General features: G+C 65.7%; 2 protein-coding genes across 2 annotated transcripts in view; one reads left to right on the top strand and one right to left on the bottom strand.

Moving 5' to 3' along the window:
* AGAP2 (ArfGAP with GTPase domain, ankyrin repeat and PH domain 2) overlaps positions 1–13,999 on the top strand; it is a 33,579-nt gene extending 19,580 nt beyond the window's left edge. The window contains 19 exon segments of the mRNA XM_034793015.1: positions 322–409; positions 2,158–2,243; positions 2,484–2,625; positions 3,104–3,238; positions 3,823–3,944; positions 4,663–4,815; positions 5,161–5,247; positions 6,816–6,920; positions 7,189–7,260; positions 7,262–7,327; positions 7,329–7,353; positions 7,860–7,979; positions 8,336–8,482; positions 9,268–9,327; positions 9,960–10,111; positions 10,621–10,711; positions 10,832–11,054; positions 11,892–12,147; positions 12,577–13,999. Coding sequence (XP_034648906.1) covers positions 322–409; positions 2,158–2,243; positions 2,484–2,625; positions 3,104–3,238; positions 3,823–3,944; positions 4,663–4,815; positions 5,161–5,247; positions 6,816–6,920; positions 7,189–7,260; positions 7,262–7,327; positions 7,329–7,353; positions 7,860–7,979; positions 8,336–8,482; positions 9,268–9,327; positions 9,960–10,111; positions 10,621–10,711; positions 10,832–11,054; positions 11,892–12,147; positions 12,577–12,783 — 2,337 coding nt within the window. The 3' untranslated portion in view covers positions 12,784–13,999.
* A 1,931-nt stretch (positions 14,000–15,930) lies between these two features.
* The window catches only part of LOC117889236 (glycoprotein-N-acetylgalactosamine 3-beta-galactosyltransferase 1-A-like), a 30,539-nt gene continuing 28,190 nt past the window's right edge, over positions 15,931–18,279 (bottom strand). The window contains exon 4 of the mRNA XM_034793157.1: positions 15,931–16,911. Coding sequence (XP_034649048.1) covers positions 16,747–16,911 — 165 coding nt within the window. The 3' untranslated portion in view covers positions 15,931–16,746. The remainder of the gene's footprint in view (positions 16,912–18,279) is intronic.

Genomic DNA, 18,279 nt, shown 5'->3' with positions numbered 1-18,279 from the left:
GCCTGCTCCAGGACACGTGGAGCTCCCAGCCCAGTCACAGGGGGCAGCAGAGAACTCTGGGGGCCCCCCCAATGGGGGATGGGGGAGGGATTGGGGGTGCACTGGGGTCCTGGACACAAGGGAGTTCCTTCCCTCCTGCCTCACGCAAGGGAGAGCCAGTCCCCTTGCCCCTTGGCCAATGACCCCTGGGGGGGCCAGGCTGGGGGCGGGGGGCACTGGTGTGACTGGAGTGGAAGAGCCAGGTGGGGGTGGGATGGGGGGACACTGTCTAGCACAGGACGGAGCGTGACCTGCCATGACCTCTGCCCTTTGGCCTCCCAGGGCGTCCTGGGGAGCATCAAGAGCGGGAAGTCGGCCCTCGTCCATCGCTTCCTCACCGGCTCCTACCTGGGCCTGGAGCCAGCCGAGAGTGAGTGCCGGGGGGGTGGGCGGGGCGGGCACGGAGCCATGTGCTGGGCTGGGGCCCCACCCTGGCCTGGCCCTGCCTCGGGCTGCTCCTCTCCTTCTGGGCCCTGCAGAGACCAGCAGGGATGTGTCGGGTGTGGGCATCCAGGCCAGCAGAGCGGAGAATGTGCCGGTTCCGTGGCCGGACTTTGCCAGTTCCATGGCCAGGTCCTGCCGGTTCCGTGGCTAAACCGTGCCGGTTCCGTGCCCAGGTCCTGCCGGATCCGTGGCTAAATCATGCCAGTAACAGTTCCATGGCCTGGTCCTGACGGTTCCGTGGCTAAACCATGCCGGTTCCGTGCCCAGGTCCTGCCGGTTCCGTGGCTAAACCGTGCCAGTTCTGTGGCCAGGTCCTGCTGGTTCCGTGGCTAAACCATGCCGGTTCCATAGCCAGATACTGCCGGTTCCGTGGCCAGACCCTGCCGGTTCTGTGGAGAGATCCTGCCGGTTTCATGGCTAAACCATGCCAATTCCATGACCAGGTCCTGCTGGATCCATGGCTAAACCGTGCCGGTTCCGTGGCCAGAACGTGCCCGTTCTGGGTCCTGAATGTGCCCCTCAGCCTAATTTTTGCCATACCTGGATTTTCTCCTAACTGGGCATTTCCCAGCAGGGCACCTTGACCTCTCCCCTCCTCCCTTGCCCCCGCTAGCCCCACGTGGGACGGCCCCATCGGGTGCATTGTGGGGAGCACCCTGCGTTGGCTCTGTCCTAGCTGGGCCCCCCTGCCTGGCTCTATGGATCGCCATCTCCCACCCCTCCGTTCTCCTAATGGGCAGCTGCTGCCCGGGGGTGGGTGCGGGGCACTGGCCAGCTGCTGGCACCGAGGGAGCTGCAGACAATGGCCCTGATTGAGTCCCGCGCAGCTGACGGGCTGGGCACAAAGAGCTGGCGGCAGCTTCCCCCGGCCATTGTCCAGAGCCCGAATGGGCCCAGATTAGACAGAGGGGCTAAGTCACCAGGGCCAGCAACCGGCCAGTCGCAGCCATTAGCCCCCAGCCCGTCCGCACACGGGCCCTGTGCCCAGGAGGCGTCGGCCTCCAATGTCCTCTTTGCTTCTGTAGTCCACAGGCCTGGCCCTGCAGGGGAGTGCGTGGCACTGGCGCCCCTCACTCCCGACCCGCAGCCCCTGCTAGCCCAGCCCTGGGCTCCCTCCAGCTCTGCCGGTGCCCCTCACTCCCGACCCACAGTCCCTGCTAGCCCAGCCCTGGGCTCCCCCCCACAGCTCTGCCAGTGCCCCTCACTCCCGACCCACAGCCCCTGGTAGCCCAGCCCTGGGCTCCCCCCCACAGTCCTGCCAGTGCCCCTCACTCCCGACCACAGCCCCTGCTAGCCCAGCCCTGGGCTCCCCCCAGCTCTGCCGGTCCCCCTAACTCCCGACCCGCAGACCCTGCTAGCCCAGCCCTGGGCTCCCCACCCCCAGCTCTGCCGGTGCCCCTCACTCCCGACCCGCAGCCCCTGCTAGCCCAGCCCTGGGCTCCCCCCCACAGCTCTGCCAGTGCCCCTCACTCCCGACCTGCTGCCCCCTGCTAGGACTTTTGAGCAGAGGCCAGTAACTTGAGCTTTGCGTCACCTCGCGGGCTGATTTTGTGACCCCAACAAACGCCTCCCCCGAGCTCTGGGACGAGGCTGAGCCCGGCGTGGGCAGGCAGGGGCTGTTGGGCACAGGGGCCCTGCTCAGCACCTCTTCTCTCCCCCTCTCTGTGGATCCAGGCGGACAGTTCAAGAAGGAAGTGGTGTTGGACGGGCAGAGTCACCTGTTACTGATCCGAGAGGAAGGGGGTGCCCCGGACCTCAAGGTAAGCGCTGGGGGAGGGCTGAGGAGGGGGAGCAGCCGCAACCGGGGGTGGGGTGGTGAATCTCAGGACACTGGATGCTCCGGCAGCTGATCCCTGGCTCCTGGTGTCTCCACTCCGGAGATGCCCCCGCAGCTCTGGCCTCAAGGCCGGGGGGGGTTCCCTGGTTGTGTGTTGGGGACCCCTCCCCCCGGCACAGAGAACCAACCCCCCTTCCCGCTCTCTCCCACCCCACACACACAGTTTGCCAGCTGGGTGGATGCCGTGGTCTTTGTGTTCAGCCTGGAGAACGAAGACAGCTTCCAGGAGGTCTCCCAGTACTACAACCTCCTGAGCAGCTACCGCAACCCCTCGGAGGTGGCCGTGGCCCTGGTGGGCACGCAGGGTGAGTGGGGCGTGGGCAGGGCTGGGGCCCTGAGCAGGGGCAGGGAAGATGGCACACCCAAAGTGCGCGCTCGCTGCAGGCCATCACGATGTAGGTGGTGGATATCTGAGGCAATCCCAGGGGGGTCAGCAGGGGGCGCTGTACACAGGGAGCGGGGCAGGGGGTCACTAGGGGGCGCTATTCCCTCGCAGTAAGCACTGGCCCCCATGATCCAGAGGCGAGAGCTGTATCTGGTGCATTGGGCGTTAACCCTTTGCACGCCGTCGCGCCGGAGCGTCTTTCCCCCTCCCTGGTCGAATGCCCGGCTCGTGACTTGGTCCCCACCCCGAGGACCCTCGCGGGGGGTGGCGCCCGGCCGCCAGAGGGGGGCGGTGGTGTGGAGCTGGGACCCCCCCGAGGGACAGGTGGTGCCTGTCCACCCCGTCCGTCCGTCCGTCCGTCCGAGTGAGACGGGGCCGTTCTTTCTCCCACCCCCCAGACAAGATCAGCTCCACCAACCCCCGGGTGATCGAGGACCCGCAGGCCCGGGCGCTCTGCAGCGACATGAAACGCTGCCTCTACTACGAGACCTGCGCCACCTACGGCCTCAACGTTGACCGGGTCTTCAGTGAAGGTAACCGCCGGCCGGGGGCCCTGAGCTGCTCCCTCCCTGTCTGCCACGGGCTGGGCCTGACTCCTGTGGGGCCGGGCCAGGACCCCAGGCAGCTCTACGTGGCTGGGGCTGGTGTGGTTTGTTCCCCCATGGATCCCTGTGGCCGTGGCAGGGGTGGTTTGTTCCCCCTAGGGGTCCCCATGGCCGTGGCTGGGGTGGACTCTCCCCCAGGGAGTCCCAGTGGCTGTGGCTGGGACGGTCTGTCTCCCTGGGGGTCCCTGTGGCTGGGGCAGGCTCTCCCACGGGAGGGGGGTCCCTGTGGCCGTGGCTAGGGTGGGCTTTCCCCCTGAGGGGTCCCTCTAACCGTGGCTGGGGCGGGATCTCCCACGGGGGGGGGTCTGTGTTGCCGTGGCTGGGGGGGCTCTCCCTCGGGGGGGTCCGCGTGGCCGTGGCTGGGGGGGCTCTCCCTCCGGGGGGTCCACGTGGCCGTGGCTGGGGGGGCTCTCCCTCGGGGGGGGGTCCACGTGGCCGTGGCTGGGGGGGCTCTCCCTCGGGGGGGTCCGCGTGGCTCCCTGTCTCTCACAGGACTTTCCTTCCCCTCCCAGTCGCCCAGAAGGTCGTGACTCTGAAGAAGCAGCAGCAGCTCCTGGCCTCCTGCAAGTCCCTGCCCAGCACCCCCAGCCACTCGGCCGCCTCCACCCCCGTGGGCGGGATCCACCCTGGGCAGGTACGGCCAGCCAGCGCCTCCCTTAGCCAGCAGGGGGCACCGCAGCCCCTGGGGCGCCCCCTCCCCAGCCCCAGCCGTCTCCAGGCCTGCAGCCCCCTTCACGGAGCCGGCGGCGGGACAGTTCCAGCCCCAACGGCGCTGCGATGCCCAGGCCTGCCCGATCTGCCCGCTGAACCGGGGCAACTGGGACAAGCATGGCTCTGGGGGGGTACACGAAGAGCTGGCACTGCCCTGAGTGGGGGCATAGGAAAAGCTGGCACTGCCCTGGCTCTGGGGGTGTATAGGCAGAGCTGGCCCTGCCCTGAGGGGGGGGGGTACACGAAGAGCTGGCACTGCCCTGAGCAGGGGCATAGGCAAAGCTGGCACTGCCCTGGCCCTGGGGGTGTATAGGCAGAGCTGGCACTGCCCTGGCCCTGGGGGATTGTGTGTGTCGGGGAGGGGGGGTTATAGGCAAGGAATAAAACCCAGGAGTCCTAACTCCCAGCCCCTGCTGCTTTAACCACTAGGCCCTACTCCCCTCCCAGAGCTGGGGACAGACCCCGGGAGTCCTGGCTCCGCCCCCGCCCCTCTAACCCCTAAGCCCCCACATGCTCACTGCACTCCCTGGCCCCCAGCCCGTCGGGGGCATTTCCGTGGCCCAGGGGGAAAGGGGCCCATGGGCAGCAGGTGGCTCCAGGCAGGGGGACGCTGATGCCCGGTGCCCGGGGCTCTTTTCCAGGCCAGTAATGGAGGCCACGCGAGCGATTACTCCTCCTCCTTGCCGTCTACGCCCAACATCAGCCACCGTGAGCTGCGGAGCGAAGGCTCGGTCGGGATCGGCACCCCCAGCTCTCTGCACCGCGGGGCCAAGCGCCGCACCAGCCTCTTCACGGTGAGCCCCCCCCCATCTCCGGAGCTCCCGCCCGGGCACCGCTGATGGTGCCGTTCCCCGGAGCCCCGTGCTGCTGCCGGCCACACACTGCCGTGGGCTGCAGCCACGCCCCACAGCCGCCGGGGATTGGGAACGCGTGGGAAGGTGGGGCACGGCATGTGGGTTTGGCTCCCAGACAGCTCAGTGGCGCCCCCTGGGGCTGGGACAGGTCAGTGGTGTATCCTGGGGCCGGCTCAGTGGCGCCCCCTGGGGCTGGGACAGGTCAGTGGTGTATCCTGGGGCCGGCTCAGTGGTGCCCCCTGGGGGCCGTGTTCCTTTTGCTGAGGGTTCCTTGTTGCGTTGCAGAACCGCCGGGGGAGCGATTCGGAGAAGAGGAGCTTGGACAGCAGAGGGGACAGCACGGGCAGCGGCCGCGCCATCCCAATCAAACAGGTGAGAGCCGCGGGCACAGCCGGGACCCGGCCACCTCGCCCCGTGGCAGCTGGCATCCCCCCCAGTGCCCGAGAGGGGCGCCCAGGATTTTCCTTTGCCACACACAGCAAACACACACCCAGCACACACACACACAGAGCACAGCACACACACACACATACACACACACACAGAGCACACACACACAGCAAAATACACACACAGTACACATACACACAGCACAGCACACACACACGACAAACATGCACACACACATACACACAGAGCACAGCACACACACACACACAGTAAACACACACACAGCAAACGCGCACACACACACACACAGAGTACAGCACACACACACACATACATACACACACACAGCAAATGCGCACACACACACATACATATACACACATACACACACACAGAGCACACACACACAGTACAACACACACACACACACATACATACACACACACAGTACTGCACACACACACACACACATACATACACACACACACACAGAGCAAACACACACACATACACACCGCCCGGCACATACATGCCCGTCCAGGAACACCCATGGGGATGCACACAGCTCTGATGGCTTCAGCCCAGCCTCCCTGGTATTCGTGCATGTCCAGCTTGGGGTCTGACCCCGACTCGGGGAGCACCCAGCCAGCCCACCACACACGCGGGCAAACACTGTCTCCACTTCCCTGGCCCTCCCGGAGCGGCTGACTGCCCAGATGCCAGGGGGTAAGCGGCATTGGCTGTAATCCACCCACTGAGCCTGGGGACGGATTGGGGAGCGCAGGTCGCAGTTCCGTGGGGACCCGGCCGCAGCCAGCGCGCTGCGGTGACCAGGTCTGTGATCCTGCGCTGGGTGGAGGCACCCAATAACCACGGCGGGCGAGGGGTATCCGGCGAGCACGGGTGAGCTATGAACACGGGGAACCTCCCCCGGGCAGCAGCACCTGCCACGCTGAGGCCCGGGGCTGTGCCACACCCAGCCTGGGCCAAATGCAGGATGACCCACAGCCCTGGTCGTGGCTGGATACCTGCTGGGGGATCCCTGAGAGGAGGCGGTGGCCTAGTGCACAGAGCACTGGACCAGGACCCAGCTGACCTGGGTTTTATTCCGAGCTCAGCCACCGACCGGCTGGGTGACCTGACACAGCCTCGCTCGTAAAAAGGAGGGGGGGCTCCTTGGCATGGATAACGCACTCTGCGGCCCCGGGCAAGCAGCCCCGGGAATGGCACAGGGTTCATGCTGAGGCCGGCGGGAGGAGATGGCTCGGGGCTGGGCAATCCCCCTTGCTCACCATGGGATGAGGCCCAGTGTGACCCCCCAGCCCCAGAAGGCAACGGGGTCACTCCAGGGATGGTGCCGTCACCGTAGCATATGGGAGGGGGAACTGCACTCGCTTGGTCCCTGGGACACGGAGCACACCCTCCCCCTGGGGTGTGGGCTGCACCCCGAGTCACCCCGCTAGCTTCCCTTGATGTGGGCAGTATCCTGGAGGAATCCCGCGCCCCCTTCCTCCCCCCCGGCCTTGGCTAACCTGCCCCACTCCCCACAGAGCTTCTTGCTGAAACGCAGCGGCAATTCCCTCAACAAGGAGTGGAAGAAGAAATACGTGACCCTATCCTGCAATGGCCTCCTCTTCTACCACCCCAGCATCAACGTAAGTGCCGGGCCGTGCCCCCCGCGCCCAGACCCCTCGCCAGGTGTGGCTCGTTCAGCGGCTCTCCCGGTTTCCCCATCTCCCCCGGCCCGCTGAGCGCCAGCACTCGGGACCAGGCGCCCAGTCTGCACCGTCCCGCCAGGGGAGAGGGGACACCGGACCGGGGCCGGGCCAGGCGCCGTGGGGATGGGCACGCAGGGCGGAGAGCCGGGTGGAGTTCGCTCCGCAGGGGCTTTGTGGTGACTCCCCGTCTCCCCCCTCCCCCTAGGATTACATTCACAGCACCCATGGGAAGGTGATGGACCTCCTGCGCACTACCGTCAAGGTGCCCGGCAAGCGCCCCCCCCAGGGCCATCTCTGCCTGCAGCCCCTCCTCCAGCATCAACGGCCTGGTGCGGGACGTGAGCGGGGGGGCAGGCGCCCGAGGGTGGCGGTAAGTGACCGCAGGGCCCAGCTCGGTGCGAGGACCCGGCCTGGGCCACCTCCCAGCCGGGGCGTCAGCACCTGGACCGTGGGTGGTGGGCAGCCTGGGGGTCTCCCTGCTGCCGCCCCAGCCTGGCACCCCCAGGGAAGTGGGGGAGGAGGGGTGCCTGATGCTCATGTGCGTAGGTGAGGCTGGCACACCGGGGGGTGGGGAAGCTGGGAGGGCACGAGGGGGCCTGGCTCTCGCTGGGGAGAGAGGCCGGGCTGGGTGCCCCAGGAGGGTCTGGCATTCTAGGGTGACTCCAGGCCCCCGCAGCCTTATCCCTATGCCCAGCTGTGTAACACAGCTCAATGGTGACACCTAGTGGCCCGGTGGATTGCTCCTTAGCCGTGCTCATGGGTGCTGGCTGGCACGCTGGGTCCATATGTCGTCGTACGGGCCCAGCACGCCGTCTCGGCTGGATCCAAGGTCCTCTGCCTTGGGGAGACCCCTCAGCTCCCCTTCTCTCCCCACAGCTAGCCTCTCCCCCGCGGTGCTGACCATCCCGACAGAACAAGCGGCAAAGGCCTCGGGGAAGGCGGACCGGCCCCTCCAGCGTTGCGCTTCGGCAGCCAGCGCCAAGACCTCCGGCGGGGGTAGGTTCGGTGCTGCCCCCTGCAGCTCCCGGCACCCCTCGCCAAAGGCCGGCGAGCAGAGCGGGGGCAGAGAAGGCCACTGGGGGGGTACGTGGCGGCCGTGGGACATGCTGGGCTCCCAGCAGGACCTCTGGTGATAGAGGCACTGACGCTTCAGGCCTGATGCTGCCCAAGGACCCCAGAGATTGAACCTGGAACCCCGATCACGCCCAGGGGCCCGAGAAATCCCTCTCCAGAGCCTGACAGGGTAGCTGGCTCCCAATCCCTGAGAATGCCAGTGGGCTTCTCCGGGCACCGGGGAGGTCGGAAGATGTGGGGGCCGGGGGGTGACTTCTCCTGCCCGTGTCTCTCTGCAGAGGGGTCCCCGGCCGGAGAAGGGGTGTCCAGTCCCAGCCCCGGAGGCAAAGACCCGCCTCCTTCGCCCATGATTGACAGGAAGAAGCATCGCCGGAAGAAGCTGATGACCCCCTCGAAAACCGAGGGGTCGACGGGGCAGGCGGAAGGTGAGGGAGGCTGTCGCCGTGGTAATGCAGGGAGCCGCCCCTTGGCAGCCTTGTGAGCAGCACCCCTGGCCAGGGGGCCCCAGAGCACCCTGGGAACGGCCTTGAAAGTGCCCAGAGCCGAGCAGGGAGGGGCAAGGGGGGAGGGTCCGGGGGCCCTCGAGGGAGAGGACAAAGAGAGTCGGCCCGTGGGACTCCTGGACACCTTCGGTGGGCTCCCAGGGCACGAGTGGGGCTGCGTCTACACTGCAAAGCAACAGGGCTTGAACCCCGGCATGACTCCAGTTCGGATCCTCCACCCCTGGGGGGTCCAGAGCCTGGATCCAAGCCCTGGGCTAGTGTGATTTGTGTGTAGACAGGAGTGGGTTTGGCTTGAGCCCACGTTTGAACTCTGCAGTGTAGACGTACCCACGGAGACCCGCCCTGGCGGGGAAGGACTGCCATGGAGCCAGAGGGGGCAGGGCGACTCTGACCCCGAGCAGCATGGCATGGGGTACGCCCAGCCCACAGCAGCACGCCCAGGCGATACCGGCCCATGCTGACAGCCAGACTCTGCGCCGTTTCATTCCCGCTCTGTGAATGGCTTCCGAGCACGCGCCCCCCACAGCTCTCCCCACGCCCCCCACCTCTCCTGGGGGGGGGCTCACACCGCTCACAGCTTCCTCCCCCCCCCCGCCAGCGCTTTGCCTCCCCTCCCCCCGGGTGGGATCCCCATCTTCTGGCTTTTTCTCTTGACTGTCTCCCTTTATTCTCTCCTGCCTCCCGCCGCCCCCCCGGACCCTCCGCAGCCAAGCGCAAAATGTGGAAATTAAAAACCTTTGGTAGTTTAAGAAATATTTATAAAACAGGTAACGCGCAGCGGCCGTCACGCGGTGCTGGTGTCACTCATGCATGTCGATGTGCTTCCATCGTGGGGTGCCGCCGGCCGCCTGGCTCCGGTGCCCCCCCGGGGCGGGGAGGAGCCCGTCCATACCTAGGGCAAGGGGCAGGGCAGACAGCTGGGTGTCGAGCTCCATGCCAATGCCAAAAGTGCTGGCTGGCACGGGATGAAGGCAGGGGCACTGCTCTGACGACTTGCCATTGGCCCCTGCCCCGCCAGCTAGCTACATGCCCGCATGCTGTCTGTACGCTCATCCCAGCCGGGTTCCCCCGCGTCACAGCCACCCTCTGGCCAGCAGGGGGCGGTAAGTGCCACTTTGCTGGCACTCCCGCCCCCGGGACCGAGCTGCTCGCTCTCTCCTGACACTACCCAGCTGGTCCCAGCTCCTTTAAAGGGGTATTTTGGGTCCTCCCTACAAATAAACCTGGAAGCAGGGGGGTGCTCGGCCAGGCAGGGAGCCCCTCACGCCCAGCCTTGGCGCCCCCTGTCCGGCAGACACAGCTCCCCCAGCCTGACCGTGGGTTGCTCCGGTGGGGTGCCCAGGTGGTGACGCTCACCCCCCTTCCCCCCCGGGCTGGGGGCTCCCTTTCCCTTCTGCAGAGGAGGAGAACTTCGAGTTCATCATTGTGTCTAGCACGGGCCAGACATGGCACTTCGAGGCCGGCAGCTTCGAGGAGAGGGACGCCTGGGTCCAGGCGATCGAAAGCCAGATCCTGGCCAGCCTGCAGTGCTGCGAGAGCAGCAAAAACAAGGTATGTCGGCCCCAACTGCTCCCCAGAGCCAGCCGCCTCCTGGGGCATTTCCGAGAGTCTTCTCTCTGCCATCCAGCCACTGAGCCGCCTGGACAGTCTGGGAACTCCCTGCCCTGCCCTGCCACCTGGGCGGGGCCCTGCCTGCCACCAGTCAGTCCCTTCAGAGAGGGAAATGCATCCACTTCTGGGGGACAGCGGCCAAAGTGTAAAGCTCCCGGCATAACCATGTATTGGGGGTGGAACTGGGCCAAACCCCTTTCTCTGGGGTCTTTAATGTCTGTGTAGGGAACCCTCCCACAGGGAGCGATTCACCCCTGAGCAGAGGGGGAGCCCCAGGTGGGTGCCGCTGACGTCCCACAAGGGCCTGCCAGGCCTAGAACTGGGGGTGTTTCAGCTCGGATGTGGCTCCGCTGGGGTACACCTCGGGGGGCTGGTCCGTGTCCTGGCTCCGGGATCTCCCAGCTCCCCGGCTGCTTGGCCAACTGCCCCCCCCGCTTTGCTCCCCGCAGGCCCGGATGGACAGCCAGAGTGAAGCGGTAGCCATCCAGGCCATCCGGAACGCCAGAGGCAATTCCCTGTGTGTGGACTGCGGGGCACCGAGTAAGTCTCACTCCTGAGGGGGCAGGCGGCAGTGAGGCTGGCGCCGGGGGGGCTCTCCCTGGCCGGCTGGGTCCCAGACCGCGACACTGATGGGGAACTCTCCTCCCTCCCTCCCCCCAGACCCCACCTGGGCCAGCCTGAACCTGGGGGCGCTGATCTGCATCGAGTGCTCGGGCATTCACCGAAACCTGGGCACCCACCTGTCGCGGGTGCGCTCGCTGGACCTCGACGACTGGCCCCTGGAGCTCACCCTGGTGCTGACGTCCATCGGCAACGAGACGGCCAACAGCATCTGGGAGAAGAACACCCAGGGACGCCGGAAGCCCACCTGCGAGTCGTCCCGGTGAGCGCCCTCCCCCCCGCCCCACGTGCCAGCCCCGTGCCCATTCCCGGGGGCTGGGCAGGAGCCACTGGGGAAAGAGGCAGAGAAGGGAGAGTGCAGCCCCCCCTGTGGCGTTTGCCACTCGGCCGGTGTTTCCTGGGGGCGACAGCTAATGGCTCAGGAATGGGGGAGGAGGGGGTGATGCTGAAAGGCCCCTGGAAATAACAGTCCTCTCTTGCCTAGTAGGACCCTGTAGGCACTGCTATGGGCATTACCAGCCTGCTGGGGGGTGAAGGGGTGGAGGTTGCAGGCATCATGCCAGGCCCCTGGAGGGGTACCCAGTTCTGGGCATTGCAGGTCCCTGGGGATACCTGGTTCCAGACTTTGGCCAGGTCCCTGCGGGATACCCGGCTCCAGACACTGCAGGCCCCTGGGGGTACCTGGCTCTGGACTTTGCCCGGGAGTGAGGGGTACCAGCTCTGGGCACTGCAGGTTCCTGGGGGTGCCTGGCTCCAGAGACTACAGATCCCTGCAGGGTACCCAGCTCCAGGCACTGCAGGTCCCTAGCGGTACCTGGTTCCAGATTTTGCCCAGGTCCCTGGAGGGTACCCGGCTCCAGGCACTGCAGGTCCCTGGGTGGTACCCGGCTCCAGGCCCTGCAGGTCCCTGGGTGGTACCCGACTCCGGACACTGCAGGCCCCTGGGGGTACCCGGCTCCAGACACTGCAGGTCCCTGGGGGTATCCGGCTCCAGACACTGCAGGCCCCTGGGGGTACCCAGCTCTGGGCTCTGCGTCTCTGCCCAGTCTGTCTGCATCGCTGGGCCCACGTCACCGCCCGTGTGCGTCTCTCGCCGCAGGGAGGAGCGGGAGTCGTGGATCCGGGCCAAGTACGAGCAGCGGCTGTTCCTGGCCCCGTTCCCCAGCCCCGAGATCCCGCTGGGGCAGCAGCTGTTCCGGGCCGTGCAGGAGAAGGACCTGGGCACCGTGCTGCTGCTGCTGGCGCACAGCTCCAAGGAGCTGATCAACACCTGCTCCGGGGACAAGGACCGGCGCACGGCCCTGCACTTGGCCTGCGACCTGCCCCATGTGGTCATCACCCAGCTGCTGGTCTGGGTACGTCCGGTGCCTGGGTCATGGGGGGCTGGGGGATCCGCTGCCCTCGCTCATAGCAAGCAGGGGCCAGCACACTGGGATCCCCCTGAGCTTGGCAGGGGCCCATGTGCCCCCTGGCACTGTGGGTTGCGGGGCCGGAGTGCCAGCTGCAAGGCGTTCCAGCCACGAACAAGCTTATAGCCTGGGCATTGTGACATCACTGCCTGTTGCTCCGGAAAGGTCTGTGACATCACTGGTTGTGCGGGTCCCCAGAGACCTATACGGGGTGGCCAATCCGAGCCAGCGGCACATCCGCTTGTTAGCCTGGGAGGGGCGATCCCATAGCGACGCCTGGCTCCGGGATCCCCCCAGGGGGTTGGTGCCCACTTCCGGGGCAGGCTAGCTCTGGTCCGGCGCCGCGCCCCTCATCCCCCGCCTCTCTGTCCGCAGTACGGCATTGACGTGAAGGCCCGAGACGCGCTGGGCCACACGGCCCTTTTCTACGCCAGGCGAGCCGGGAGCCAGGAGTGCGCCGAGATCCTCCTGCAGCACGGCTGCCCCAGCGAGGGCCACGGCACCGTCGCCACGCCCGGCCTGCGCCGGAAAAGCAGCACCGCCAGCATGGGACGGTGTGACACTCGGACCGCCCTGGTATAGCCAGCCAGCCCCGCTGGACTGCCCCGTGCGGGGCCTCGGGGCTCAGCCCAGAGCGGGGGGGAGACTGCCAACGCCTCAGCCCTCTGCAGAGCCCTCCCCAGCGGGCTGCGGCCTGCCTCGGGCCACCTGGACCGGGTGCGCCGGAGCCCGAGCCTGACGCAGGGCTGGAGGGGAAGGACGCGGGGGTGGCCAGGGGACAACTCCAGTGGCAGGCCCGTCCTGCGCGGGCCGTACCTGCCGGACGCTGAAGGGACGTTCGGCCCAACGGGCCCAGCTTTTCCGGGCACGGCTGGCGAGGCGGGTGCCCAGGTGAGGCCACCCCTGGGTGCTGGCTGGGCAGGACGCCGGGCGTCCCCATCCTCCGGCCACTGTTGGACAATTTGTATTTTTGATGCTCTATTTATTACTCAGCCCCTGCTGTGGGGCCCGTTCTGTCCCTGTCTCCTCGGGGCCCTGCTGCCCCTCCCTACTGCGCCAGTGCATCTTCCCGAGGCCTCCTGCGTGGCTGGGCAGGGGATGGGAACACGCAGGACAAAGAAAGGCAGTTTTGTCAGAGCACAGGGCCAGAGCCTGGGTTCTGTCCCTGGCTCTGGGAGGGGAGTGGGGTCTAGTGGTCAGAGCACAGGGCCGAGAGCCAGGACTCCTGGGTTCTGTTCCCAGGTCTGTCAATGACTTGCCCTGTGACCCCCACGGGCCGCACCCTCCCGTCCTTCCTGTGGGGTTTAAGGACACGGCCGGGGTGGGGAGGGATCCTTCGTTCCTGTCCGTAATGAGCTTTGACGGTGAAACGTGCTCAGTGTTGTGCCAAGGTGTTTGGGTTCCCAGCCTGCCCCTGGATAGACAAGGCCCTGCAGCAAGGGGAGAGGGCTGACGTTAGCGGGGGTGGGGGTGATGGGCCTCCCCACCCCCAATCCAGCTGCCACAGCCCTGAACCTCCAGTCCCTGTGCGCCCCCTTCCCATTCCATGAAGGGGGGGAGGGGAAGCAGTTCATCCCGTTCCCCTGCTCTCTGTCTCCACCATGGCGGGGGCGGGGGGGAGGGGAACACCGCCGTGCCCCCACCCCATGTGGCTGAGGGCTCCCAACTAGGTGCACTGGCCCTGCGCAGACAGCAGAGGGCGACAGTCTCCTTGCTACCGTTTTGAGAGGCATGTGGGAGTGGGGCCCTCAGCCAGCCCCTTGCAGCGTGTGGGGCTGGATGCCGGGGTTCCACTGGGGTTTCTGGGAGGGGAGTGGGGGCTGATGGGTTAAAGGGGTGGGGGGCTGGGAGTCAGGACCTCTGGGTTGTATCATGGCTGTGGGAGGGGAGTGAGGTCCAATGAGTAGAGCGGGGGAGAGCGGGCTGGGAGCCAGGACGCCTGGGTTCTATCCACAGCCCTGGGAGGGGCGTGGGAGCTGGTGGGGGCTGGGAGTCAGGACGCCTGGGTTCTCCCTGCTGTAGCAAAGGTGGTTCCTGGATGGCTCAGGCAGCGATGCAGAGCAGGTGTTCCCTCGTTATTTACCAGCAGGGTCACCTCCCCCCTCCCCACCCCAGACAGAGGCGCCAACCCACCCACCCCTTTGCCAGCCTGCGCCCTGTTTCATGCTCCAAACCCAGCCAGAGGCGCTGGGCTGCCCCACGCCCGCCCCTCCAAGCCAGCACCTCTCTGAAAAGCAGTATCCCTTAGCAGGCCCGGGCGAGGGAGGGGGGGCTGCCTGGCACGGGGCATTGACACCCCCGCCCTTGGGTCATCCATCCAGGAGCTGGCACAGCGCCTCCTTAGCGCCAGGCCCACCTTTCAACCCATTCCTGTTGTACAAAGTCCCCGTCCCCTTTCCCAGCCTCCTCTCGGGACCCCGTTTTAATTTATTTGCTTCTCTGAGCATTTGGCTCATGCCAGAAACCTCCCTCCCTCCCGCTCGCTGTCTCTTCGACGAGGCTGGGTTGGCAGCTCCCCCGGCACACTGTTTACAGGGCACGCGTGGCCCTTCGGTGTTGTGTGGCCCCGGCCGAGGCCTCCGAAAGTGGCTGTTGTGAGTGACGTGGTGTCAGGCTTTATTTCGATACGTGATCAGGGTAATACAGACCCCCGCAGACACACACATACCAGTCGGCCATCCCGGCCGCTGCCTGGGGCACTGGCTGGCACGTTACCCCCCATGCTGAGTTGAAAGCCGCTCCCGCTGTTTCTTGCTTTAATTTCAGGCCTGGGCGGGGGTTGATCTTCGGGGGCCGGGGGGTCCAGGCCGGTGGCTGGGCCCAACTGTGAGTTTAGAGGGCCAAGAGCTCCATTGCTGTCCGCTGGGCCCGCAATCGGCCCCCAGCTCCCCCCGTTCTTCCAAACCAGCTGCGCGGCTCAGTTCATGAATGTACGGCTACCGTGTTGCACAAAGGAAGTCTTGCCCTCCCTCTCTGCGGTGGCCCCGGGGGGCCAGAGCCAGGCCTAGGGGGCAGGGACGCTGCCCCGTCCCTCCAACCACCAGCGCTGCCGTAGGCTCCAGGGGTCGGGGCAACCGGTCTGAATCGGGGGGGAGGTCACTGAGCGGCCTGCGTGGCATCGCAATGGCTTTACCCCTTGGGAGGTGGGTAGCGGACGTTGGCAGCGAAGTGGGGGTCTGGGTGGCTGGGGGAGGAAGCAGCCTGGGTCCCCTGGGCATGGCTGGATCGGGGCGGAGGAGCGTGTGTGTGTGGGGGGGTGGGGGGCATGGCCAGCCGGCACTGACACCAGTGGCCGTGTACAGCGTTTTAATCTCTTGGATTGTAACTGTAAGTACGTAACAATGTCAGATTTAGAGCTGTAGCGTGTGCCTGGTTATTTCTGCCGGGCGCGACCCTTCCTGCAGAGCAAGCAGGGGCTAGGGGGGGCATCAGGCAGGGGAGATGGGGGGGAACAGGGCCCCTGTAGCTCTCTCTGCAGCAGCGGTTTGGTTGCCCACAGGAAAGTGTCCCAGCGAAGCTGTGGGAGGCGCGGACTCAGCTTCGTGCCGTGGCTGCCGAGGGCTCCGTGGCCGAGCAGCAGGAACCACCCGCAGCCCCGCGTGGCCCGAGCAGAGAAAATCGGAAGGGTGGCAGGGGGGTTCTGAAGCTGCCGGGGGGTGGGGGGGGCAGGGCTTGGGTCACTGCCTTGCCCCCTGCTGGAACCAGGCACCGTGTCCTGAGCCTCCCCCGGCCACTTATGGCATTGGCGGGAGCAGCTGGGAATTCGCCGACGGGGCCCCAGAGCGGCCAGCGAGTGGATTCTCGCAGGCACCGAGGTTAGCGCACGCTGGCGCTGCCCCGGCATCCCCATGGGCAGTGGGCGGGGGGCCTGCCAGCTCAGGCAGCAAAGGGCAGACTGGCAGGGACAGGGTGGGGGCTGACGGGAAACGGAGCCATCCCATTAGCAGCACCTGCTCCCTTGGGGACTGGGTCAGCAAAGAGCCCGTGGCCCGAATGGGCCCCACAGCCTGGCACTCCCTAAGGAAGGCCACCGGGATACACACTGCCTGTCCTGGGGATGTGTCCGCCAGCTGGCTCGATCCCCCATCGCTGAGAGGCCCTGGGCGCCTCGTGCCCACACCCGCCCCCTGTGATCAGTGCAGTGGGCTCCCCCCACCCCCCCAAGGACAAACCCTCGTTTCACCCGGAGGTAGCTAAAGAGAAGGGAGGTTTGTAATGATGATTGGACACCTTATATGTAGACAGGATCTGCCCCCCCTTAGCTGGGGGCTCCCCAAACTCCCTCAGGGGTTGTGCCCAAGAACACCCTCCCCCCAAACCCACGGAGGTGCCCTGCCTGAGAGCCCCCCCAACCCATATCTCTGCTCTGAGCTCACGCTCCAGCGCCAAATACCCCCTCCCTCCCCTCTGTTGCCTTTATACACCCCCTGGCACCGTGGGTCCAGGCACCGAGCATCTCGCACTGGTTCTAAAGCGCCGCCGGTGTAACCCGGTCCTTGGGGTTCAGCCCCCTTCGCTGGTGTCCTTCCGCAGAGCCCCCGCCAGTCACCCCTCCCTGGGCGCTGTGCGGTTCCAGAACATTAGAGCTGGCTGGTAGCGGGGCTGGTATCCGTGCGGGCGCAGGTGTCGGCTCCAGTATTCCAACAGGTACATCTCCTCCGGGCTGACGTAGTGGAAGGAGATGGATAAATCCGAGCAGCTCTGGGCACCCTGTGGGGACGAGACCGAACCAAGCTCAGGCCAGCTGGGCCCGGGGGCTGCATTCCACCCAGAGTCAGCGGGGCGGCCTTGGACCCACCCTGGCTACACCCCAAGGGCAGCAACTGACGCTACCCTGCCCCAAGCCGCTGCCAGTCACAAGTCCGTCCCCCCCAAACCCTCGTGCCCTGATGCGCAGACGTGCAGGGAGAGGCACAGCACGTGGGGAAAGGGGGTCCCTTTAGGGCCAAAGACATTACATAGAATCATAGAAGATGAGGGTTGGAAGAGACCATCTAGTCCAACCCCCTGCTCAAAGCAGGACCGACCCCAACGAAATCATCCCAGCCAGGGCTTTGTCAAGCCTGACCTTAAAAACCTCTAAGGATGGAGATTCCACCACCTCCCTAGGGAACCCATTCCAGTGCTTCACCACCTCCTAGTGAAATAGTGTTTCCTAATATCCAACCTAAACCTCCCCCACTGCAACTTGAGACCATTACTCCTTGTTCTGTCATCTGCCACCACTGAGAACAGTCTAGATCCATCCTCTTTGGAACCCCCCTTCACGTAGTTGAAAGCTGCTATCAAATGCCCCCTCACTCTTCTCTTCTGCAGACTAAATAACCCCAGTTCCCTCAGCCTCTCCTCGTAAGTCATGTGCCCCAGTCCCCTAATCATTTTCGTTGCCCTTCGCTGGACTCTCTCCAATTGGCCACACGCCTTCTGTAGTGGGGGGACCAAAACTGGACGCAATACTCCAGGTGTGGCCTCACCAGTGCTGAATAGAGGGGAATAATCACTTCCCTCGATCTGCTGGCAATGCTCCTACTAATACAGCCCGATATGCCGTTGGCCTTCTTGGCACCAAGGGCACACTGTCAACTCATATCCAGCTTCTCGTCCACTGTAATCCCCAGGTCCTTTTCTGCACACCTGCTGCTTAGCCAGTCGGTCCCTAGTCTGTAGCAGTGCATGGGATTCTTCCGTCCTAAGTGCAGGACTCTGCACTTGTCCTTGTTGAACCTCATCAGATTACAGGTCAACCCCCCACTCCCATGTCACTTGCAAGTGTGGTCAGAGGCGGCTCTATGTATTTTGCCGCCCCAAGCATGGCAATCAGGCAGCCTGCGGGAGGTCCGACGATCCCGTGCCTTTGGCGTACCCGCCACTGAATTGCCGCCAAAGCCTCGGAACCGGCGGACTTCCCGCAGGCATGCCACTGAAGGCAGCCCGACTGCCGCCCTCACGGCAACCAGCAGGCCACCCCCCGCGGCTTGCCGCCCCAGTGTCTGGAGCCGCCCCTGAGTGTGGTGCCTGGGAATGGACAACAGGGGATGGATCACTTCATAGGCGTGCGCAGCCCATTTCATTAGGGTG

Source organism: Trachemys scripta, chromosome 16, assembly GCF_013100865.1.
Source record: "Trachemys scripta elegans isolate TJP31775 chromosome 16, CAS_Tse_1.0, whole genome shotgun sequence".
NCBI lineage: Eukaryota > Metazoa > Chordata > Testudines > Emydidae > Trachemys > Trachemys scripta.
This window is presented reverse-complemented; position numbering and strand designations above follow the sequence as displayed.